This window comes from Channa argus, chromosome 19 (assembly GCF_033026475.1).
Source record: "Channa argus isolate prfri chromosome 19, Channa argus male v1.0, whole genome shotgun sequence".
Taxonomy (NCBI): Eukaryota; Metazoa; Chordata; class Actinopteri; order Anabantiformes; family Channidae; genus Channa; species Channa argus.
The window spans coordinates 1,826,756-1,852,578 of NC_090215.1; the positions used below are offsets into that span (position 1 = coordinate 1,826,756).

General features: G+C 41.5%; 1 protein-coding gene across 1 annotated transcript in view; it reads left to right on the plus strand.

Moving 5' to 3' along the window:
• adarb2 (adenosine deaminase RNA specific B2 (inactive)) overlaps window positions 1–25,823 on the plus strand; it is a 210,144-nt gene that overhangs the window by 136,870 nt on the left and 47,451 nt on the right. Inside the window, exons 2-3 of the mRNA XM_067486745.1 lie at window positions 1,253–1,339; window positions 2,255–3,207. Coding sequence (XP_067342846.1) covers window positions 1,253–1,339; window positions 2,255–3,207 — 1,040 coding nt within the window. The remainder of the gene's footprint in view (window positions 1–1,252; window positions 1,340–2,254; window positions 3,208–25,823) is intronic.

Genomic DNA, 25,823 nt, shown 5'->3' on the forward strand with positions numbered 1-25,823 from the left:
GGAATTAATATATAGATGGAAGTACTATGGACATAATGTACAAGTGGAAGTACTATGGACAACAACAAAAAAAAAGGTGGAGGTATCACTATGTGACACTTTTTGTAATTAATTGATGAAAATATTTCGATTGATTTTTATTTATTTTGCTACAGCTACAGTTTTTATTCAAACTCTTCTCTGAACCTTATTGTGAAGAAGCCACAGGGGAATATACTGTTAATAAAGTCCTCATAATAGATATAAAGTCACTCAAACATAGGCTCTTTTTCAAAGGGAAAAAAACTGCATAGCTTCAATAGCATAGCTTACATTTTGAGTGTTTTTAAAAAAGTTAATAATTCGACTGATGCTACAGTATTTAACTAGTTAATTTTCTGTCAATCAGCTCTTACTGGTTGGTAATAAAACTGCCACATTGTGTAGGTCAGCAGGGCCCCTGCAATACACTTGTGCCCCTTTGGTGGCTTGTAACCTCTTTTTTCCATTTAATTATGAGCCAAAAAAATAATAAATAACATTGGGAAGAACCACATGTCTGAAACAATTCAATCTTATGTAGCCTGTAATGTACTGTGTGACAGAATGTGAGAGAATTAGTGGCTTTCACCAATTTCTCTAATTCCTAATTCTAAAAGGAGCAAATTAAGATAATGGCTTGTTGTGTCTGTTGTACAAGTCATCAACAGATGAAGCGTCTGGCTTCTTCGTGAAAGACAACACATTAATCCTGAAATCATAACACCCCAATCTGATTAATACGATTGATTTGATTGCACTATTTCATCAGAGCAAATTACACATTTCCGTAGCTGCCTTAGCATCTTTATTGTTTATTCTCTTTTCTAACACCTGACAGTATAACATGACTCACCGTATTCTCATCTTAGTCATAGACAGAATAGAAATATTTCCAGGAGCACGACTGGAAGCTCAATGCTGTGAAATTGATATAAGGACACAATACAAAAATGTTTTCACGTGAGGTTGAGTTTGTTTTATATTTTATTCAATTTCTTAGATCTTTCTTAAAAATATTTCAAAACTTCCATACGTGTGTACGCGTGTGAGTGTATAGGTATGTGTTGTGTGTCCCCGTGTGTGCATGTATGCGCTGCGTCCCGTGACCATATTCCTACTCACATATGCTTGTGTTCCTGTGTTGGGTTGACGTTGCTCTGCAGCATCAATCAATAAAACTATCAAAACATGCCCTCGTGTTGACTCGCTGTGTCTCTTGTCTCTCCTTCAGAGAAAGTCAGTATGCTGTCGGCATTGATCGCTCCCTTCAAGTACATAAGCCCTGGGACCAGCAGCACAGAGGATGAGGACAGTTTAAGTAAGCTTCTGTTGCTTTTCTCCTGCCAGCACGCTGCGCTAACTCCCTCGGTGGCAGGCCTAATGTGTAAATGATCTCTCTGTCACCCACATAATTAATTATTTGGGAAATGAGCTATTTGATTATGCACGGGTGTCAGCTTGTGTGTTAAAATCTGTATTATATTACAAAATGGAGTCATTACATTTTAAATTGGAGTATTCGTGATAAATAAGACACAAGCTTGCGTTTACTGTTCATCATCTCAAACTACGGTGTGTCTGCTTCAGACCACCATTTGATCCCCGCCTCCTTTTTCACCATTAACATTCTCGTGGCAGGATCCGAACACCCTATTTCTGTTCATTTCCCATCAGAAATGCAATACGCCACCACTTCCCCGTAACTAGGTTTGAAGAGCGTATCACAGCTGTTCAGACTTTGCTCTCACAGAGGATAGAGGTGTGAAATAAAGCGGGCTACAGACATTTCTCTCATCCTTTCTCAGAATGTCTGCCACTTGAAGCTGCCCCCACCCCCATTACAAATAGGATTTATGCTTTGCATTGGCCACAGGGACCAATGTTTCCCACTTACGACACAGATTCAGAACCAATTTGGAGGCAGATTACAGAATGATTTGGCAGATAACATCACCAGTTTTAGGGGATTTGGATTTTAAAACACTTACATATGATAGAGTCCTGCGGTAAGAAGTGGGCTTGGCTCAGGAGATGATTGTACATTTGTTCATTACCATTTCATTGTGTATCAAGTGGCTCAATCTGCCTTGAGAGATTTTCCTTGATTCATTTTGTTCTGCCAGGATCAATGTGAATGTCACACAGTAATGAATGTTTTTTTTCTTTCTTTCTGTGTGGTGAGTGATTTTTATCCTTTTGAATTACCTTGTTTCTGTTACTGCTTTCACTCCAGGTACCAGCAGCGCAGAGGTGAAGGAAAACCGAAACATTGGGAACTTAGAGGATCGCACCACAGGATCCGCAGAGTGTCAGTCACTTTTCTGCTCCGACTCTACAAGAAGCGGGAGCTCTGGTCTGAAGAGGAAAAGGCCACTGGAGGAGGACAACAACGGCCACTTGTGTCAGCTTCGCTTGATTTATAAGAAACTATCCTGGTCTGAGGCTCCAAAGAATGCTTTGGTGCAGCTTAATGAGCTCCGACCAGGCCTGCAGTACCGCATGGTGTCTCAGACTGGGCCAGTGCATGCTCCTGTCTTCTCCATTGCTGTGGAGGTAAATGGGCTGACCTTCGAGGGGACAGGTCCCACAAAGAAAAAAGCTAAGCTGAGGGCTGCTGAACTGGCCCTCAAGTCCTTTATCCAGTTTCCCAACGCTCCTCAGGCCCACCTAGCCATGGGAAACATGTCCGACCCATCGGACGACTTCACTTCAGACCAGGCGGACTTCCCCGACACGCTCTTTAAGGAATTTGAGTCTTCACCGTGCTCCGATGGCCTTTCACTCTGCAGTTCAGCAGCTGAAAGCGAACTCATATCGAGCAAGCTACTGAGACATGGACGGTTGCTTCGGCACACCTTGGACCTGATGGTGCAGGCTCAGCAGAGGCTGGGAGGAATAGTTCCACAGCCCGAGGCCCCCAAAAGTCCCGTGGCACTGCTGAATGAGCTCCGGCCAGGCCTTCGCTACGCTTGCCTTTCAGAGCGAGCTGAAGGCCGACAGCTTCGCAGCTTTGTAATGGCAGTGCGTGTCGATGGACGGATATTCGAAGGCTGCGGTCGCAGCAAAAAGCTGGCAAAGATCCAGGCAGCCCAGTGTGCTCTTCAGGCCCTCTTCAACATCAGGACAGCCCCCGAGAGGAGGACAGGCCTTAAAGCCAGCAGGAAGAGTTGTCCTCATTTACCCCAGGTGAGTACAGACACATCTCCAACGCCTGCCTTCTGCTGAGCTTCTTTGGCAGGCACTTCACTTCCTACAGGGGCCTGTAATGACCAAAACAGCAGGCATGCAGCAAAAAGCCAAACACCTTCCAACAAGTAATTAAGCAGAAAAGGAGATATTAGCTAAAAGGAGTGTGGATAGAAGAAGGGATGGTAGCAGAGCTGTTAAGGATATCTGTAAGAAAGCTGCCATTTACCCTGTCAGAGAAAAGTGGATGGAGTGAAAATTAATATCACAGATTTGTGTTTGGATGCTGTTATGTGTGTTCTCCAAGGCCTGGGTCTTGTGTAAACAATATCTGTGCGCTGGTCTATTTAAATAGAAAAGCACGTAAATGAAGCTAATTATTATTGTTGTACATCTGACACGAGAAAAATCTGCATCCCGACCTAAAATTAGTTTTTTTCCACAGTCTTATGTGTTTATAGCGCTATAATTGGAAGAGTTCTGTAATTTTGCAAAAATCTTCTGTTTCCTCATGTGTGGCATCACAGTGTCTACAAACATTAATTCAATCTGTTGCCCAAAGGAGCTAGAAAAGCAAAGAGCAAATCAACAAACAAACCACTGAGCCCAATCCCATGCTCATTTACCCAAACATGCAAATTGCAATCAGAGCAAAGAAACTAGTTTGAGAAACTCGAGGAAATTGAGAGAGCCTTAAGACACGGTGGCTGAATTGGCTGACACTTGTTGACAGCATTTTAAAACTTCATTTCAGCTGCAGAATTTCATCTAAAGTGAAATTTCCTTCGAGTAGATAGTCATACTGATTTTAGCTCTTTATCTAGAGAAAAACCATCCCATCAATCCAAGCTGTCCGGGTCATTGATGTACTGGGAAATAAAACCTGAAACCTATTATTTTCTCTGCGCTGCTCTCATACAACACAAAATAGTGTGTGAATCACCATAGTCTCAAAGTCTTGAAATTGAAAAATGGAGCTGTTGACATCCAAAGATGCTTTCTCCAAAAGTCTTTCCCTGAAGCCTTTTTGTCACCACATCGGGCTTCGGTGCATCCTGCAGGGTGTGTGTTGTATTAACAGTCTTCTAAACCCTTGGAGAAATAAACTGGTGCAAGTGTCCTTCCAGTGAGCACAACATCAACCTAACAAACCTGCACATGTTTGCCTGGGAGAAACTTTTTCTCTTTCTCCCTGCTGCCACGGTGTCTAAAAGGATTTTAAGAGGATTTGCTGCACCCGTTTAGTTCCAGAAAGCACTCGCTTGCGGAATTTCTTGAAAGTCAGCCGTGCTGTCTGCCAGGCTCAAGAGGCATTTTATTTTCACCAGTAAAGGACAAAAGTGCACATGCAGTGCATCATGTATGCATGCGTGTTCTTATAAAGCAGCTACGTGTGTGTAATGTCAATGCAAAGTAATGTCAATGCAAAACCCTCCAGCTCTCATGCACGCTATATAAATATCTCTGTGCACATGTGATATATTTTTCTTGCCAAGCAATGATTGCATGGGCAGTGGTTGACTACACTGCAGATGTGACGCGTTTTGTGGGGGTGGGTACCAGCTGTAGCCTGGGGGTAATGCAAACATTATGGTAGAATGCCAGCTCACTCTGTTCTTTTCCCCCTGATTTTCCCCGGCTGCTACCTGTTGCACGTTAGAGCTTTGTCGTTATATTTAGCACTATGTATATCATAAAATGTGCCATTGATATTTAAGGTCACATCTGTTAAGTTATGAACAGGTTTGTTTCTCTATATTCACTATATTTCACTAACCTCTGACACTTTAAGGAAAGTACCTGTATTTTCCTTATTAAAGCCCCTTTTCCACTGCACACAATCATCTTGACTTTCCATTTTGGTTTTCTATTGGGCCAAATGAATGAATAGTAACTCCAAAAAGTATTTCCAAAACTTTGGTCTTGCCACTTGGATGTGTATATGATGCTATAACAAACACAAAAGTACACAATGGCATTTCCCCAATATTCTCCTTTTTTCTGTGTGTCCACTTGATGTCATGGCAGCTTAATGAGTCATCAGCATGTCAAACCATGGTGACTTTAGCAGGTAGAGTTACAATGGAAAAGTAGCTGGTACAAAACATAGACCCAAAATGTATGTGTGTGGAAAGGTGGGTCTCGGGGGCCCTGTGCATTTGCTACTTTGCCCAGAGAATCGCTCACCATATTTACTCAGAGAAATCAGAATATGCTGACACATATAACAGGGTGAAATCAGCTACTGGAGACTGTAAATATATGGAAAGACAGTTACTGAAAATGAGGGACGGAAATGGGGACTGGGAACCTTTTTAGGATAATGCTTTTAGTCAGCACAGTGCAACATGAGGAAGAGGACGTGTACCAGTCCTTCAAACTTGAGCTCAGCTGAACTGGGAGCCTGATAGCACCAGAATCCCCCCCCCCCCCCAAATGAAATATTCAAACCAACCACAGCTCGGCGGTGCTGTATTCTTCTCAGACCTCCCTTGCTTCACATTCATACTGAAGAATTACATGAGGAGATTGACAAGACAAGCATGCTAGTGCACATAGACCTTTTCCCACAGTAACACGGCCTATACCTCATCCCTCCTACGCTCAGGTCTACAGAAATTGACTTTAACAATCACACCACAAGTGAGGCACACTCTGCTTGACATTAAACAGCTATTTATCTTTCAACAAGGACTTTCATTTTTTATTCCTTCATTTAACCTTTATTTATCCTGGGAAATTAAATGAGAAGGCATTCTGCGGAGACATCTCGCCTTATATTCACCTAATTCTACTGATTCATTCCTGAGAGATGATCACTACAACCACACTCGTCCACATTTAGCAGCTCTCTTAGTGCTGTTGGGAGTTGACTGCCTTGCTTTACAGCCCATCCGCAGTAGTAGTTCAGGAAAGAGTGGTAGTTTTTCACAAAGCCAGGTCTCTAAAGGACAATTGTTGAGGCGGGGGAGGTTGCTGAATCTTACAGTTTATTTCATAAAAAAGCAAGGCCCTCCCCAAGCATTATTATTGCTTTTTTAGGCACCAGACAAAACTGCAATACCCTCCTGATATCTAAAAATAAATCATAATTTATGACAAGCAGAGCAAAACGAGGATAGTAAAGTCGTTTTCTATTATGTAGAAAGAGCTGCCAAATAAATGATCCTTACAGCTACAACAGAAGCACTTTGGTTAGGAAAAGATGGTGGTTTTGATTTAGTGCAAATGAACATGCTGTGTTTCATACGGTGTGAACATGTTTTCTGTTACTTTTCTTTATCCTTACATATAGTGCACACATATGTACACTCAGGATGTCGTGTGCTTTTCCAAATAATTAGTATTGCTGCTACTGCATAGAGGCCTGGTGGCTCAGTGGGCAGGATAAATTAAAGATAATAGAGGGATAGATGTTGGTAGATATAGACAGAGAGACATACACAGACTGACAACCATTCATATTCACATCTATGGGCAATTTGGTAACCAGCTAACCTACTGTATCATGCATGTCTTTGGACTGTGGGAGGAAGCACGAGTACCTGGAGGAAGCTCACGCAACCACAGGGAGAACATGCAATCACCACTCGGAAAGGCCACAGTCAATTTTGAAGCAGGGACCTTCTAGCGGTTAGGTGGCAATGCTAACAAGTGCACCGCCATGCTCCCTGCATACGGAAAGCTTTGCTCTAGTAAACCTTTTTGCTGGAGTACAGCAAAACCTGGTTTAGAGCATCATCCTGATTATGTTCAGTTTCCGTAGAAACATTTTCTTCATGGAGACAATCATCTCAGCCCCATTATGTTTATTTCAACACATATTTGTGTTGTACGTGTATAAAAATAATTCCTAAGACACAAGGTTGCCTTTTTAGTTGCTATGGCAGTCTAACTAGACCTAGAAGCATCTTGCAGGATAAAAACCTCATTTTACTTTAACTTTAAAAAAAAAAGAAAAAGAGAAAGATAGAGAGAGAGCAAGTCTTAGGCACCGAAATGTTGCTAATTTCATCACAATCTTCAGAAAAATGGAAGAGAGTGTGTGATAAACTAGTGAAGGTTACACAGCAGCATGCAGGATCCAGTCATGCAGCTGGACATGGTAAAACAATAGCGAATGACTGCTCTTCAGTAGACTTGTAGTGGTGGATTTGGATGTATTTATAGTCCTGAAATGTCCTCTTCACTGTTGTTGCTGCCACAGTTTACTTGCCCTCTGAGCATTGAAGCAACAGGTGCTGCAAGACACAGAGCAGCATCAGTGGTGAACAAACAGGACACACACCATCAGATTTTTCATCCTCAAAAGCTGCTCGAACCATGCAAATAAAACGTTACACTACTGTACCATCCTTTTTACAGTGGCTCCTCCCTTGGGAATTTTTGCACAGTCCTTAACCTCAAGGTTACATTTGCCTCAAAACAAAACTTTTAGTCTTCATTCAGTGTTAGTCAGTAGGAAGCTTCTTAAATTCAATCCGCAGCGCTCTGGAGTGTTTGCCCTATTAAATGCTGCACAGTGAAGTGAGAAAGTGTTCAGTAATTCTGACACCCATTTTACCAAGTGGAATGATTACCTCCACTGTTCAGGCCTTGATTGGCCACTTAATCTCCCTTCGACACAACGCACTGCACCGTTGCCAAGTCAACTGAGCCTGAGAGTTGCGTGCAGCAGTGGGACAGCAGAGAGTTAGCAGGTCCACGGGGAAGGACAGCGTGGAGGTTAGTAGTTTGGACGCCGCACTCTGCCACCTCGGTTTAAGGCCCGTTTAAATAGGGAGATGTGGTTGGTGGCAGAGCTGTATGCAATGTGGCTTAATGGAGGAGAGAGAGCATAAAAAGGCTGCATTTGTGTCAAACATGAAACAATACTTTTAATTTTTCACCGTACCAGCTGAGATGAAATGTGACTGGATACTTTCCTTTTGTTTACTATAGCTCAGAATACTTTGATTTAATTATCTCTAAATGTGAAACGTCACAGATAGAGAAGGATGCCGACTGGTCAAGTGGAGTAATTTCCCTGCCTCTGCCACAGCAAATTGAATATGATTTCAGACACGTGAAGGTGACCCCTGTCAGCCGCTGAGCCTCTCACAGATTGTTTTCTTTGTCTAATCTCTCCCACTTCTAATCTGTTTCAATATAAACAGCTGTGACAGGCTGATCGTTAATTAATATTGCCACAACAAATTAGCGACAGCAGTCGCCCGGCCAAGCACACTGTCTAAGATAGATATCCACCAAGTCATTGAAAAAGAGAGAAGGTGTGAACAACACATTACAGAGGAGCTGATTAACAGCTTTGGAGACCTTGCAGATAGTGTTACAGCCTCAGTATGTGGACAGTGACGGCGACAGATGCACACACAGTGACAGGTACTGCAGCAGACTGTTCTCACTGGATCAACTGTGATTATCACTGTAAATAGCCTGGTAAAACATCTGCAACACTGTCTACTGAGCCAGTCCAATGAAATGTCTCCTCCAGTTGCTGAGCGGTTTTTTTCAGACAGGTTGAAAACATGTTGAACGTGTGGACTCTATAAAGTGTATGTATAAATCCTATTGTTCACAACAAAAACCAAGAAAACAGTTGCCAAAAAAAAAAGTTACCCAACAAGCTCCAGATTTGTATCAGAGTGGTAACAAAAATGTTCCAAAGACTTGTGTACCTGTGCGTTGGCCTGCCAAAACAACCACCAATGTCCTGCACTGATGAAGTAATTTTCTGAAACGTCCTTGTCAGAGACACATGACAGATACTTACAGTGATCAGCCAAAACATTAATATTTCTGACAAAAGTAGTGTGACAGCTGTTGATTCATCATCAGACATCACATCACCATATTTATCCAGAATTTGTGTTACTGTAACTCCCTTCACTCCTCATGTGAATCAGTGACTCTGGGGGGCTCATGACCATGTTGCCAGTTCACCGGTTGTCCTTCCTTGACCACGTTTGGTTGGTCCTTATCAAGTTCTCCTGCTTCCCACACATCTGCTTAAATAAGTAACTTAAATAAGTAATAACTCCCTGACAGGTACCAGTGTAACGAGTTAATCAGCGTTATTGACTTCACAGTCACTGGTTTTAACCAACACAACAATTACATAGAAGAATTGTCCACAAACTGACAACAAAAAGCTCTTCAGATGCATAATAAAGACATTGTTAGCACGTTACATTATAGCTTAATAATAACAAGGTAATAGTTTAAAAATGTAATCATGGTAATTACCTAAGTAATAACCAATGAACAGACCTAGATTGGTCCAAGTAAACATGTGCTACACGCTATTTAATAACAATACAACAAAATCCAACTTTCAATAGACCTCATCATGAGGAGAAATGCACTGGTTTTGCTGTGTTTGATTACACCTGATCTCTAAATTCTGTGAATGATGGCGGGGAATTTCATATGCACATACACAAAGTATCTTATTACAATTTGCCTTGCAGTGTATCATATCTGTACTATCAGTCTGCCCTTTAAACAGCCACTTACCTCATCATTTGGTATTTAAAGAAAAAGCAGCATTGAACTGTGTGTGTGTGTGTGTGTGTGTGTTTGCATTGCCAAACACTAACATTTCAAACATTTCCTGTCTGAGTCTTAGCACCCTGTACATGAAAAGGTTAGAATCATCCTAAACTGTCTAATATATATGCATAATGTAAGCTGCAAGGCTGCAGGCTGTTGAATCCAACGTACCCTGTCAGCATGCTGCTTTTTAGGGAAGATCCCTTTGCAGGAATGAATTAAAATGGGGTTGTTTGGGTCAAGTCACCTCACATATACAGTAAAACACCCCTGTAATCTATTCCACAGAAGTGTGGTACTGCTGTTTTCACCTCTGCTCACCTTACAGAATCCTCAGCTGCTGCCACTAAGTCCTCATTGTTTGTGACAGTCCTCCATTCTTTCTTTGTCCCCCCCCCCCCCCCCCCCCCCCTTCCCCTTCAGAGACCCTAGCTGGGAGCCAGAGCATGACTATAATCATTTCTGAAGAACCTCTCACACTTCATTAAAAGCATAATCAAGTTCATTACAATTTCATAGGCGTTCAGGTACCAAATGGCTTCAGATAAATCACAACTAGTGGTCCTGTGTGGCTGGCATGTGTAGGATTATCTCTGGCTCTCAGGCAGGAGAGGAGGGAGAGAAGGGAAGAGGTCTGGATGTTTGGCCTTTAAATGACCTTCCAGCCTGGAGCAGTGGACCGTTCTGTCATACGGGCTGGATGGAGACGTGCAGGACACATCACAGCTAAGAGGGTTTGTTCATGACATGGTGACATACAGTAACCAACAGACCTTCCACCACAGCACTGTTTTAACACATATACAGCAACTGGCACGAGGAGCATCCAACCATACAGACTCCATAATCACAGGCCTAGAGGCCACTGTCACTGTCACGCAAATAGATAGTTTTGTTTATGGATAATTTTAATAAAAGGTTTTACACAAAGCCACCTTTCTTCCGAGCATTGTTTATATTAAATAATTTCTGTTTTAATGGCTGCAGGTGGTAAATTGAATCGTTGAACCGCCTTAAACCACTTAAAACTTCTGACATCTACAAAAACACTAGCACTCATACAGCAGCAGATAGTTCAGGGTTTTGGAAGAACTTGTATATTGATGGTTATTAATCTTACAAAATAAGTAATATAAGTAATAAATTGTTTTCTGTGTGGCTCACGTGAATATAGTTTAACATCATCTATCTATTGCAAGAACACAAATTCTAACTCTAATATGTAGGAGTCCAGACTAATATTTAAACAAAGGCAACCCTTATAGAAATATCATATTTTGTATTTATTCTATCAAATATTTGCAAATTGAAAACTACGACATCTGCCATGTTTGCTCATGTATCACTAGGTTTTCATGCAGCAGAGAACGTCAGCGGTTGTTTTTCTGGCTACTTTGTCACACAGAGGCAGATGAAACCCAGGTGAGCTGGCGTTAGCGTGACACTGCTTTGCCCCGTTCTCTCTCTCTCCTGGCTCTGCTAAGCTCTTCTACCCTCTGCTACACTCGGCCATGTTTTGCACAGCTGCTCACTGGAGGCTTTGACAGGACCTTCCCGCAATAAGATACATTTCAGAGAATATTTCTACTATTTTAATTATAGATTCAAAACTAATTTTTGTTAGAACAATATTCAGGATTTGTTTTCCCATACAGCTTACAGAAAGAGTGTATGTACTGTAACTTCCAAAACAGAACCAGGAATCAGAACCATCACTAATGGTTGTGAAGTTTGAAGTAAAGCCTTGATAATTAGAAATAATCCAAATATATTTAACTTTGTACATTTTCCATCTTTTGTTAGAGGAAACAGAAAATGAAAAAACCTACATCAGCAGAAGAGTAATATTGTATGAAGTTTCCAACGTATTTTACTTGCACACATTTTTTTTTGTTTTGTAGCAGTTTGGCGTTTAATCATAAATAAGTTCATGTAGTTTTTGCATTTGGACTACAGTTATGGGATCTCAACAAACTGAATTTATGAAAAATATCTCAGCGACTGTTGATTTGAGTGAAATAAAGACCAGCTATCAGAGCACATTATAACCTACTAACTAAATGTCTAAAATTTCAGTCCACATCAGCGACACAAACACAGACAGTGATTGTCCCTCTGCACCGACTCACATGCCTGGCTGATCACTTGGACCCAAAGGAAGCCCCTAAACCTCCGTAGATACTTCCCCGAGAGATTTCCCGCCTTATCTGTGGCAACATGTCTCATGTTGTGGACATGCTCTGAACGACCGAGGACTGAATTGTGAGCACGTTTTATGTGCATGTGTTGAAATCCTCATCATCATGCTCGTCTCTCTATGTCCTATTGTATCTGAAAGACCCAAACGTCTCACTTCAGCATATGTTCTGGAGCTGAAGCGTACAACCGTGTGACATATTATTATGACAAAATATTATTGACAGGTCATGTTTAAAACAGATGTGCCCTTTTAGCAAATAATATTTTTGTTTTCAGTAAAACTCAGTCTTAGGAAATTCATGTTTCTGAGCACAAACGGAAAAACCGTAACTTGACACGAGAGAGTGGGGGTGAGGTCACCTGCCAGCCAGACAGGTCGAAAGCTGTTGGTTTTTAGTATCTGAAAAATTAATCAAGCAAAATAATTTAGTCATGCATCCATCCTTTAATTATAAAGCTATAGCCAGGAGACTTTTAGTATTAGCTTAGCTTCTTATAAGGACTGGACACAGTAAGAAACACACTAAACCAAACGATGTCTCCAAATAATAATATGTCATTTTCACGTGTTGTATTGATGCCATCTTTAACAGGAGGCTACGCTCTTTGTCCTGCCTAAGAAATAGTTTGGAACATTAGCCTAAACAGTGAATCTTTTTTTTTTAAATTGGGTGTGTGTGTGTGTGTGTGTGAGACAGAGAGAGAGAGAGAGAGAGAGATCAAGCTGCAGGTTAGAGCCACGTGTGCACGGTACAGACACCAGAGAGGTGTCAAATTCACTATGTCTTGGCATGAAAATAAATATGTCTAAGTGCTCTTTTGCAGCTCAGCGCTTTAGGGTTGCTTTTCTAAAAATGCACATCTGGATGAGTGTTCAGTTATTGTCATTCTACTGTTTATCACTGCCTCCATGTGGCTGCAAACCTGCATAAATAAAAACCGGAAGTCTCTCTATGAGCATAATTAGTAGAACACTGGGAATCAAATGTAACAACTGGCATACGTTTTTTCTCTTGACTAAATTAACTCAGAGGAGGAAATGTAGGAAAAAGTGAAACATCTGTTACCTCTGTCCTGCTCTCTGGGGATGTCCCCCACCTCCCTTGAGAGACATAAAATGGGAGAAACTGGAAAAAGGTGTGTGCATTTGTAGGTGTGGGGAGGAGGAAGGTAAAAAAAAAAAAAGCTAGCAAGAGGAAAGGATGAGAGGCAGGCTGTGTGTGTGTGTGTGTGTGTGTGTGTGTGTTGGGGTGAGGATGGATGGACTGCAGTTGGGGGAAAGAGAGGAAAACCTCAGCGGAACAAAAGACCTTCAGGATTAATTAGGCATCAGATTGGTTGCAGGGCACGGTGGTGGTGGTGGTGGTGGGGGGGGGGGGGGGAGACAGGGTGAGAGATAGAGAGGTGGAGAGAGAGAGAGGGAAAGTTTAGCATTCAGGGAAGACCTCACGTCCTCAGCCCTCATATTTCAGCCTGCCTGCCCATGAGTATACAACAGGCAGCTAGTTAAGACCTGCATTGTGCCTGGAACCACTGTCCACAGGGTTATGGGTGGAGGTCCATCTTCATCTTCATGTATTTTTATGGGATCCCACTGGGCAGTAAGAGGAAACTCAGAGGTCACACTGTGTATGTAATGCACCTTGTTTACATGATGCTTTTTGCACCCCGTGTTAAGGTTCTCCGCACAAGTTTGGTAAATGTGATCAGGATTGAGTGTGTGTGTGTGTGTGTGTGTGTGTGTGTGAGAGAGAGAGAGAGTGAGGGAGAAGTTGCAGGTAAACAGGTGAAATATTTCAGTGTATTGACTGTGTATAGCAGCATTTCTCCGTTCCTGAGTTGCCCTTCACGATAGCTGAGCTCTGCCAAATTAAAGTAGTATGAATGCACAAAATAAATGCAGCTGAACTCTTACTGAACTTCTTTCTTTCTCTGTTCCTATCAGCTGAATTTCCCCCCACCCCACCCCCCCCCCAGAACAGCTGAATTGCTGATTCGGGTCACAAGCGCCACCTCTAAATTTGAGAGGCGGACCCACAGCTGCCTGTTAATACCGTCTCCATTGTCATTGTCACAGAGGGATGTTTGTGGGGCGACCTTTGATGGCTCTTCTTCCCCTCCGATACAAGAAGGGCTGAACTAACTATGCATACAGATGACGGGCAGGGTTGCCATGAGTCATAATATCGTTTCTTGATGCTGAATTCCTGCAAAGCACTTAGCAGATCGAATGGGAGCCATTCTGGAGGCGAGACAAAATCCTGCCCCTACAACATTGGTGGCAATCATTCAGACTATCACAGAGGTGGCTCATAGGTACAGCTCCACGTATCCACAGCAGCGTGAAAGTGTAGAACAAAATCTTCTGGCTAGATGGGCTGATTAGCCATTGGATTGGCTACACAGAGCAGTGATAAAGCTTTGACAGATTTTGTTATACTGTATGGAGAGAAACTCCACAGCTCACAATATGAATAGTTATCATATGCTTTATTCTGAAAGGAAAAAGTTTTCTTTTTTTGTGACTTTAAACTAAAAATGTTTGACCTGCCTCGCTGTACTTATCCATCCCATTTGGCAGAAAGATGATGAATTACTAATAGTGTTGGCAGAGTTGTCCTCACAGTTGCATATAACTTGCAACCACCAGTGCACGAATGCACACTCTCAGACCTTTAATACATTACATTCGTTGCCTTAGCACCTGGTTGTACGTCAGTAGGTACATAACAAATCCATTCCTGTGGCCCTGTTTCCTCTCTCTGCATTTCAGGGCCTGTATTGCACTCTCCTGTGCGGGATGATGAGCTAGCACCGTTCCTGCTGATGGAGAAATGAAACGCCACAGTTGTAGATGGGTGCATATAGGTTGACAAGGAGAGTTTTCTGCACTAAAGGCAAAAACAAAGGGAGCTTAAAAGCATGTGCTGTGAGATCTAACGTCTTTCTGGATGAAGATGTTTTCGTTCCTTCGTGTCGTGTGTCCCAACGGAAAACAGGCCGACATTCAAAACTGAAGTACAACACAGAAAGACATACACCTATAGGACATCAGATGAACAGATTTTATAATTGACTTCATGTAGGGGGAAGATCGAAATGAAAGATATAACCAGGGGTTGCTGTCTAGTGAAACTCATGCATTTGCTAATTTGGTGATTTTAAATAAAACTGAATTATCCAGTGTTCCTAAATAGAAATAGCGCAGAAGAGCAGCAGCTGTATTTGTTTATGGTGCAACACACTGTTGCTGTCGCAGTAAAGAAAAGTACTGTATGTGTCTAAAGTAATTCTAACAATGATCTGATGCAAAGTGTTTTTCATACCTTTTTTCCATTCCTCCCTACAACATGTAAACGTGATTCAGTGTCAACATACAAATTAAATGATTAACATTCATGTTTTGATGACCCTGTCCGTGCTAACCTCTGAGATCAGTACATTGTATTTCCTGTGTGTGCTTCACAATAAAAGTACTAAGCAATCAGCCAGTTAAATGCTTTAAACAAAAAAATACGTATGTGTGTGTGTTTCAACAACGCTGCATATGAGATGCTGCTGATAATGTTGCATTTGACAAAGAAAAATTCTAATTGTTAATAAATAAACGGATCAGTGGCACCATGGAGATATAGTTTGGGATCAAAACAGCAAGCGGTGGAGGGTGAAACTGATTTTAACCACTTCATTTACTGACACCGGCTTTATCTACAATAGTACATCAGTTCGGGTTTGTTTAGTTTTTTTTTAAAGAAAAGTAACTAAAATAAGTAAAGCTGTCAAATAATTATAGCAGAGTAAAAAGTACATTTCTGTTTGAATTGCAGTAGAGAAAATGTGAAAGTAAACTAAAATGGGAAATTCAGTTAGTAAAACTGTACTAAGTATGTACATGGGTATATATAAACCAATGAACTATTAATGAAAACAAATAAAAGTGAGGTATTTCAAAAATACAAATCCATTGTGTGGGTATGAAATGCTCACAAGAAACAGCGTTTGACTTTTTGAAAGCTACATAACTTGTTTACAAATGTTTGAATCATAAGTTAATCAGTAAAAAACAAAATAGTACAAAAACTAAAGAAAAAACAAGTCAATTTTGTTCTTTACAAAGCATAAATATTTGAATAAATGTATAGTAAGATTTTTGGCTCCTTCATATCTTCACATGCTATTGTTTTTTTAATTGCTGGATGCCATGTCAGTACTTGTGCAGTTTGTTCTGTCATCAAAAACACACTTTACTCTTTCTTCTTCTTTCTCCTTTTGTCAATTTCTCCCTCTTGATTTTACTTTCCGTCTTCTCTGCAAGCATCTCCTCCTCTGAACTATTTCTACAAACACATTTACAGGTATGGCTTATTTAGACGTAGCAGCCACACACACACACACACACACACACAGCAGACACTACATTGATGTGATGTTGACATGCAGTGTTTTCTCCCAGTGCTGTTCTTAAACCTGAACAAAGCTGAACCTAACATGCGTTTGAGGAAGATGCATCCACGTTTAGCGAAGGAGGAGAGATGACAATCTCTCTGTCGCTGGTGAATCATCCGTCATTTGTCTCTGTTTCCTTTTCTGGTCTCCCTTCATCTCACTTTCTGGAATGTACTGTAGCCATGGTATCCACCATGAGCTGCAGGGAGGACAAAAACACACTGAACAAGAACACTGAAGACGAGTTAAATCTCCTGTACAAGACTTTGCACGGATGCATTCATTAAAGAAACAGTTTGACATATCAGACAGCAGCGAGCAGTGGTGTCAAAGGAAGCAGAGATGGTAAAGGGAAACATACACATGCAGTGAGTGCAGACCTTCAGTGTCCGGGGCCTTTTTCCTCCTCATCCCAATATTGACTTTCTTTTCACTCTATTGTCACGCCTCTCCTGCTCTCCCCGCTGGCCTGCTGCAGGAGCTTATAAAGTGTGTGTGCACTCTTAAAAGGTTTGCTAGAAAAGGAAGAAAGGGTGACAAAAGAGAGCATGTGCATTTGTTACAGTCTATCTGGAGTTCTGCTTACTCTGCAAACGCCACGTGATGGATTTTTAGTAAATGTTAAAAGAGCAGGGGCTACAGACTGATTTTCTGGCACGCTCAAAAGGCCTTCTCACCTGGTTATTTGCATTCATTTCATCTGCAGGCTGTGAAGTGTGTATTATTTCGGGTTGCACAGCTGTGCGTGTGTGTTGGGGAGTGCAGAGGTTGGCATTGCAAGATTAAAAGGAATCATGCTCTGTTTAAACCCCTTTGTCAGTACTTGTTAGTACTGATGGTACTGAAAGTACCATAATAGCTGTTGTAGACACTGGAGATTGAGATTTTGCTGGGTCTAACAAAGCAACATAAAACGTTTATAAGTGTAGTCCAATGTTGGACTACACTTATAAACGTTTTATGTTGCTTGAGAGTTAACGTGTTGTGTGTTAATGTGTGGAAAAACTGGGGTCAGCAGGGGCAGCAACATGTCTGCTGACACCACACATGCAACTCTAAGAGGTAAAAAAAGACAAAAGTTGTACAACAAAGATGTTTTGCATTTGAGTCGGATGATCAGGGACAAGTCATCAGCTATCAAAAGCCTCTACACACACACACACACACACACACAATATCTCCGAACGACAAAAGGAAGCGCAGCAAATTTAATGAAGCATCTCACAGACAGACATCTGTAAGAAAAGATGTGTTTTTATGAATATGTTATCAAAATGAAATGTTGCTGTTATTGTTAATTGCAACCGCTGCAAACATTCACTAAGGCAAATAGCTTCTTTAGGCTATTGAGACACATGGATTTTGGGTGTTATTGGTTTGATATCAGAACAACGTTCTGCTGTGGCGACCTCTAAAGCGACAAGCCGAAAGCCGTTGATCTTGAATCCGTTGGCAGGTGTGTGAGTTTATAATCTAGTTTGTTTTAATAAAGTGTTGATTCTGACTTTCTCCAGCTCTTGTTTAGGGTTAGAGAAACATCGTGGTCTGACTTTAAAAAAAACCCACCCTAACCAAAGTGGTTTTGTTGCCTAAATTTAGCCAACACAGGACTCAGGTCATGCACATGGTACATCCACCCTCCACTTCAACCTCCTTGTGACTCACTGTCTTTTAACAAATGTATCGGTTCATTGATTCAAAAACTACATTGCAGTAGAACATAATCAAACTCTGATTACGTTCCCTATAAGATATACGCCTTGTCTCTTCAGGGCCACAGTGGAATCTGTTCCGCACATTGATTTGGCATGAGTTTTAGCGTCGGACACCCTTCCTACTACAACCCTCCCATTTTGTCCCAGCTTGGAACCGGCACCAAGGTTGCCCCTTGGTAGCTTGGCAGGAGTTTCATCAGTGGCCTTCTAGCTTAGATAATTTACTGCTATAGCTTATACTGTAGAATATAAGATCTGTGAGTACGCAGTTAAAAGTAAATTTTGACCAAAATCAAAAGTAACTTGCAGCCTCCACATCATCACCGGGGCCTTTAGCTCACAAGTCCACTACCTGTCTCAACCACCTCCATTATTCTTACCAGCCTCCCTGGTGTCAGGAGGCGCCCCAAACCAACACAACACTGACATTTCCCCCATGATCCCTTGTTGACTTAGGAATTCAGAAAGAGCACTCGGAGCTATGAATCAAATGTCAGCCGTGGTGCTGTGGTGGAACCATATCAATATCTGATGATGTATGGGTGGCTGTAGGGCCTGTTGGCTATAGAGTCTGCTCCACACTTAGTCACCAGCAGAGGGAAGGCAGTTGGATGAATGACTCCTTCACAAGCAAATGGACTCACCACACAGAGGAAAAAAAACAAAAGCTGAAAATTTCAAATAGTTCGGAACAGAGTCATTATTTTTCCTAAAGTACAACATCAAGCAGGTAGTGTAATGTAATGTGCATGGACGTACACATGATAATTATCTGACATCATTGGAATTTCTGCACCCAGTTTGACATATTGCTGCAGTGGCGTTGGCAGTGCATTGTACCCTTGACAGCTATTGCTTGACAGGGAGACAGAGAAATGTCTGAAAGCACCAGTGTTTCCCCTTTTCTGCGCCTCTAATCTCCATGCAGCGAGGAGAGCGTTCAAAGGGTGGCGCCCAGGTTTGAAGTCTCGCTGATTGCCAGGGTCAAGCTCCCCAAAGGAGCCACAGCCGTATCTTCAAGAGCAGCAGAGATGGAGGCGCGACCGCCACGTCTGGGCGACAACATCATTCACCGTTTAGAGGGAAGCATTGCAGTGCTTCAGAGCAGTCATTCAAATGGTTTGGCTCTTTCAAGACATGAAAGGTCCCAAATGTTTTAAAGTGTCACTGCAGCCTGTTATCATTATTTTTTTTACTTGTTTCTCAGCTATGTAAAATATTACTCTGATTCCAGACTCTGTTGGGAGACTGAGAATACAGTTAGACTGATAAAGCTGTGAGCAGACAATATGTGATTTTATTAAAACCTCAATGTCCCAAACCTCGTTTATGATCTCTGACTCTCCATTCTCTGACCACAGCTAGAAAATATTATTTTCTCATGATTCCTGTCTTATATTAGATGGGCTGTATTTACTAAGAGTATCCTGGACTGAAGGAATTGCTGCATCAACCCACCATTTCATTGCAGACTGTAGTTTTCCATATTTGTCCACACAATGATTAAGAAGCAACAGAAGCAAACTAAAGCAAAGATTGTTACAGTAGATCCTGCTAAGTCTTTTACATAATGCCTGAAAACATCTAATTGAGACAGTTTCAGTCCAAAAACATCAGTATCTGTTTTGGGAATTTGATTTTTACATCAGGATTGGAATTAAATAATTACAGCTTTTTCTATTATGTTGTCGTAGTGAGTAGTACAGTAATGGAGTCATTGACTCTGCGTGTGTCTCTCTGTGTTGGCACTGAGATTGGAGACTGGAGACCTGTCCAAGGGGCCCTGCCACTTGACTTAGGACAGCTGGGATAGGCTCCAGCCCCCCGTTAAGCAAGATACGTGGTTACAGATAATGGATGGAGGTTTTTTTAGTTTATGCAGTAATGAAGCAACAATTCTCTTTGAAAGTTGAAACCAGTCAGAAATTCCAATAACACTGATGAAGCTCTTTCTAAGAATAACTGATGTTATAGTACAAATCAAATTGCAACAGTTTATTTCATTGATATTTGACACTATTGGCATGACTCATGGATTCAAAGTTTTACATTACATTAAAGCTTGCATTTTAATTATTCAAACTTTAATATCACATAACTGGAAAGAAAACTAAAAGACAACAGGTATGAAGCTCTTGTTAATTTGTAAGATAGTGAATTTCCTCCTCTTAGCTCCAGGCAAATCCTGACATAATCTGAACATTTTTCTTTTTGATTACGGTGGCTCTCCGTAATCTAGCAGGACGTCTTACACCATAGAAAAATAAATCTTCATTCTTTATTAACATGAACGAATAAGCAAGCGATGCATTTTGTGTTGCAGCTTCTTCAGGCATTACATGACAGAAATGAAAGCGAAGCCCCTAAACTGTTGAGCCAATATCTAATATCAAACCACAGTGAAAAAGGTTTGGCTTTAGAAATTCAAGCAAATGATCTCCCCAGTTCCCTAACAAGTACAGAGTGTTGGTAAAAGAAGAAACGATGCAACACGGTGGTAAACATGCCCCGGTTACAAGTGTTTTAGGAACGTGCGGCTGGCATCGACTTAAAAATGAGCAAAGTTCACATTTGGCAGTTTCAATATTGGTATGTTGCCTTTTAGCTTTTAGGTTACGTTTTACAATGAATATTACTTATATTAAAAATAGGTTTCAAAGGATTTGCAATTTGATTTATTGACATTTAACACAATGCCTCAACTTTTACTGTTTTAATGTACTTATACAATGTACATGATTTGAAAATTTACATTCCGTGTCATTTAGCTTGACACCAGAACAGGCTGGGTGCAGATAAAAGACAAAGGGCTGAACTCTCACCACCTCGAGCTGGCTGCTTGTCTCCTCTTGTCTTTTTTTGGGGGGGGGGCTGCTGATCTGACTCTGCTTTGTTTCTTTTTATGTGGTTTGTGATTGTAAAGGATAAGTTAGTATTGTCCATGTCATACATGTAGCATGAGGCCTTGCTGCAGCTGATTAAAGCGAATATTTAATTCCATGGCAATATTTAGGAATGATTTAATTCGCTGCCATACGCTAAAACCTTAGTGAAACACACAACAAGTAGACCCTAACCATGAAACACGTGAAAATTGAAACCAAAAATCGAAAATACATGTAACCCTGCTGCAAGCTACCAGCTAAAGCTGCACAGCATAACGGTAGAATATCTAACAGTAGAGTTAATGATGTTTTTGAAGCACAAAAACGTCAGAACATCAACAGAGAGGCACATACAGGTTCCCACAGGTATTTTTCTAAGAAAACAGAAATGTAGTTTGATGAGAAATACTGGGTAATTTCCTGATGTCAGTTCCTGGCATTCACTCAGCCTTAGTTGCCATAGAGACCTTCAGTGTGTATTTCCCTGCTTTTTAATGGCCATGCTAAATCCTGTCTTTAAAATAATCCTGTCATTTATACGGAGAAGTCTCCAGTATCTAGAAAAGGTTGACTTTTAGTGACAATTACTCGCAGTAGATAAGCACTTACTGATGAGTTTGTTCCTTCAAAGAGGTTAATAGACGGTCTCCCAGACAGCTGGTAATGTTGGGAATTATTCTTGCTATAGAATCTCCTATCTGTAGATAAAAAGTCCCTCCTGAATACGACAGCCAAAACACCACCAAGGCTTCCCTCTCTCTCTCTCTGGTGAATCATGTGCAGATTTATGTAGTTGTGTGAACAGCCCTCAGCAGCCTTTGGAGTGGCCTCCTCCTCCGCCTCCATCCTCCATCCTTCTTTAGTCAACTATGTACTGTAGATGATAGACTCTTGTTAAATCCTTATTGCTGACCCTCTCATTTACTCCTCTGTCTCTTTCCCTCTCAAAGCGCCTCCCTCTTCATCTCCTCTCCTGCGCTCTCCTTCTTTCGCTGCTCTCTGGGGGGGGGTCATGTTATCGTTTCACAGGAATCCCTCTGCTGGCCTTTGGCGCATAATGTATAAATCCACTGGTGTGTGTTTTACACTGTGCGTGCCATTAAGTCATTTCAGGCATATCACTTCTTTTATCTCCATCGTGGAGGTTAATCAGGGGGGATTTATACAGAAACAACTTAGATGTGCTCCAACCGTTGCCACCCTGAACTTTCATTTTTTTTGTCCCTCATGCGCTCTGTTGTCTCCTGTGCATGTTTTAAAACAGGCTCACGAAAAGAATGTTTGTCTGAGGCGCAGGAAGGTATGAGTGGTCATCACACCAATCACGCAGTTGTTGGTTCAATCCCCGGCTCCTTCGGTCACATGTCGAAGTGTCCTTGAGCAAGACATTGAACCCTGACTTAGCTGCTCTTAGTGTTGGCCAGCTGCATAGCAGCCCCTCCATCGCTGAGTGTGAATGGGTGAATGAGAAGCAGTGTAAAGTGCTTTGAGTACCAATAGGTAGAAAAGCTCTATATAAGTGCGGACCATTTACTGTCTTGTCTAAATAACTACGGATGGGTCATAAAATACAGTTTCCTTCCTGATCCCTGCAGTTTTTCCACTCTGGCAAATGTCTGCATTTAAAAGCTGCAGTGGAATCAGTGAAGGCTCAATGGAAGGTTATTTTGGGACCTGGCGTTCATAGTTTCCAGGTTACAACCACACTAAACATGGCTCCACAGATGGGCTAGGCCCTGATAGCAACTATGTTGTCGGAACTGGCCTGGCTTGTTTGATCAGATGAGGAGAATTTAGATTGATAATGAGTTTTAGATTTAACTGTGCCTAACATCTGTGGTTGGTGGTTCTGATTCAGTGGCTTCAGTTCATTTTGGCTTGAATGTTGGGGTTTCAGTTCCCAAATTAATGTTTGGATTTAGGCTTAAGAGCATTAGGGGCTTTGAACAGATGTTACTAATCAGCGGACATATGAAGCTAGTTGTAACCAAAGTTTTAGTTTTACAGTTCATTTTACATGGAGGTTTATGTTAACCATGAATATAAGATAATAGCAAACTACACAGGTTCTTACACTGTTTTCTTCTGTCTTTTTTTTTCATATGAGAAAAACAACTATGCTGGATTTGTGATCATGCTGTACATGTAAACACATCACAAAACACATCATTTATTGTATACTGACATTATCAGCTCTGCATTTTCTGTGCTTTATATGTTATCTTTGGTTCTCCAGGGGCAATCTGCTTTTTCAGGGGGCCAGTGACACTCCTGACCACCTCTTCAAAGCTGGCCAGCCACCCCTGGTGTCCCACCTACCAGGGTCATAAGTAGGAGAGAGTTTGGGTTGTGATTAAAACTGCACATAGAGAAGTGATTGCATTATACAGTGAAATAAATCATTATCACTGGAAATAATAGTAATTAGAACAAGGTTGGTACTAAATATAAGTAAGTAATAAAAAGAAGTTTAAGCGATAATGCAGTAAAATGTTGCAGTGATTCCCGAAACCTGATTTGAACAAAAAGTGACATTTTCTGCCAGTAATAGCTTTTTTTAATAATGCGTCTTTTATGCATATATATTTATTGCATACAACTAAGACATAAAAGCATCACTTAGCATCAGATCTGATCAAAATGCTGAATTATGCATAGGACAAGTTCACTGACAGCTTCAGAAATGAGAGTGAAAATATGGATAGTTTATTATGTTGACATTTGTTGATATTTGTACAGTTATAAAAGAGAGAAAAGCAGAACTCCGGCTTAAAAATGACCATTGCTATTTGGCCTTATAAATTGTGTGATGGATCTTTTAAGATGTTGGATGCTGTGCTAAGACAAGGGAAACTGAATAAGTCTTTCAGTGAGGGCAATGAGCAGTCAGTGTCCATGTCCACTGCTGAGCAGCTTTTGTACCAGATAGAGATGCCGTACATCAGCATGTTGTCCACAGAGCAGTGGTTGAAAGAGTCAAGCCGCTTCTCCTGCGAGTTCCTTTTCCTGAACTTCCTAGACTGTGCTTTCCTGTCTGCTGCTGTGGTGTCAGTGTTACAGCAGAGGTTTCGGGCGATGTGCATATCCAAAAACACGAAGACAGGGTTGATGTGGTGCGTCAAGGTCCACAGTGAACTTTTAGAATGAGTTTTTGAGGAGTTCATGTCAAAATCATTTAACACCACAATGCTGAGGTGCAAAAAAAGCCTAAAAACCATGTCTGGACACCCTTTCTGTAAACTATCTCATCACCTCCTGACAGACGTTCAAGCACAGTTGCACACTTAATGATGGTATTAGTGGTTTGTGTAAGAAAAATCTATTATATCAGAATATGAAGCTATGCTTCAGTCCAAAGCATAATGATGTCTATAGCAATAATTTATTGACATTATTATTTTTCCAAAATACATCCCTTTAAATTTGAGTGTAACACCTCTGAATCCAGCCTTCTCTGACCGATGCAGCTAGCACTACTAAAAATCTCATTGTTGCACTGTACTGTATATTAAAGCTGTTTGTGGCCTTTTTCATATAGTTTGCTTTATCATTCGGATGGTTCCTTACAGAAGAACTGGGCCATAGGGATTGATTGTGTCCCTGAGTGGAGAATAAGGAAAAAAATAATGATCCACTTCTATGTTTAGCATCACGACTGCGATGTGATGTGTGTGCCCTTGGTTTTTGGACGAGGCCATCATTCTTGTGGCATCTCATCCTTGACTCTGATCCTTACCACATGCACCAGACTTTATCATCTTGGATCCCACCTTGAGGAATCTCTGCTTGAGGTCTGCTTTACTCTTGGAAACCTGCGGCGCAGTGTCCCATCTCCCCCCTCTCACTCTCACTGGGAAAAGAAGGTGGGCGAGCTGTGGCAAAGACAGATCAATTGCACGATCACTGTCACTGTGTCTGTCTCTTGTGTTCCTTCATCTGCCTTTGTTCTCACTCGCTAACATCAAGCATGTGGTTTGAAAGAGGAAAAAGTCTTGTTATGATGACGACCGCATGGTGTCCCACCGCCTGATCTGACTGACAAGGCCCTGCTGTTTCTGCAAAAAAAAACTTTGACTCAAACACACACACACATACAGGCTGTAGAGCCATCTGGCCTGTTCACATGAAAAGGTTGGATGTCGTTAGAGGCGAGGTGCTGGAGTGTTTTACAGCACTATTCAAATTTGCACACAGTTCAGCTTCTATGGGTTGCACTTTGCTGCTGTCACATGGCACAACAGCATCCTTTGCTCTCGATAAATGTGAGACAACAGAAGATCTGAGCACCAGCACTTTTTTGTGACTTTGTGATGCAGATCGTAGAAGACAACAAAAGGAGAAAAAGATTTAGGAGTGAGGGTGATGCTATATGTCATATGGAGAACAAACAAGAGGGAAATCTGTCTCGCCGTGAGGACTCTGGCTTTTTGAGACTCTAAAAAGCCCCCAGAGGCAACGCTTCCACCATATGAATAGATATCCTTTTTGAAAAGGCTCATGCTTGGCGGCAGGCGAGGGACAGGGAGAAGGAAGAGTGTGCTAGTGGTGGTGATGGTGGAGGAGGGAAGATATCTAGGCAGAGGGCAGACACTATTAAAACTCAGGAGAATGAATTGTTAAATACCTCTATAAAGCAATATAAGACATGGTCCCGTTTTTATGCTGCCTGGGCCACTCTGCAGGCAGGTGATAAGGTGGTGAGGGTGGGGTTTTAAAGTGTGTGTGTGTGTGTGTGTGTGTGTCTGTGTGTGTTTCCTGTGGGTGGGGTAAAATCAAGCCCATATCCACCCCCTCCTGTTACACAGAACATGAGCGGTGA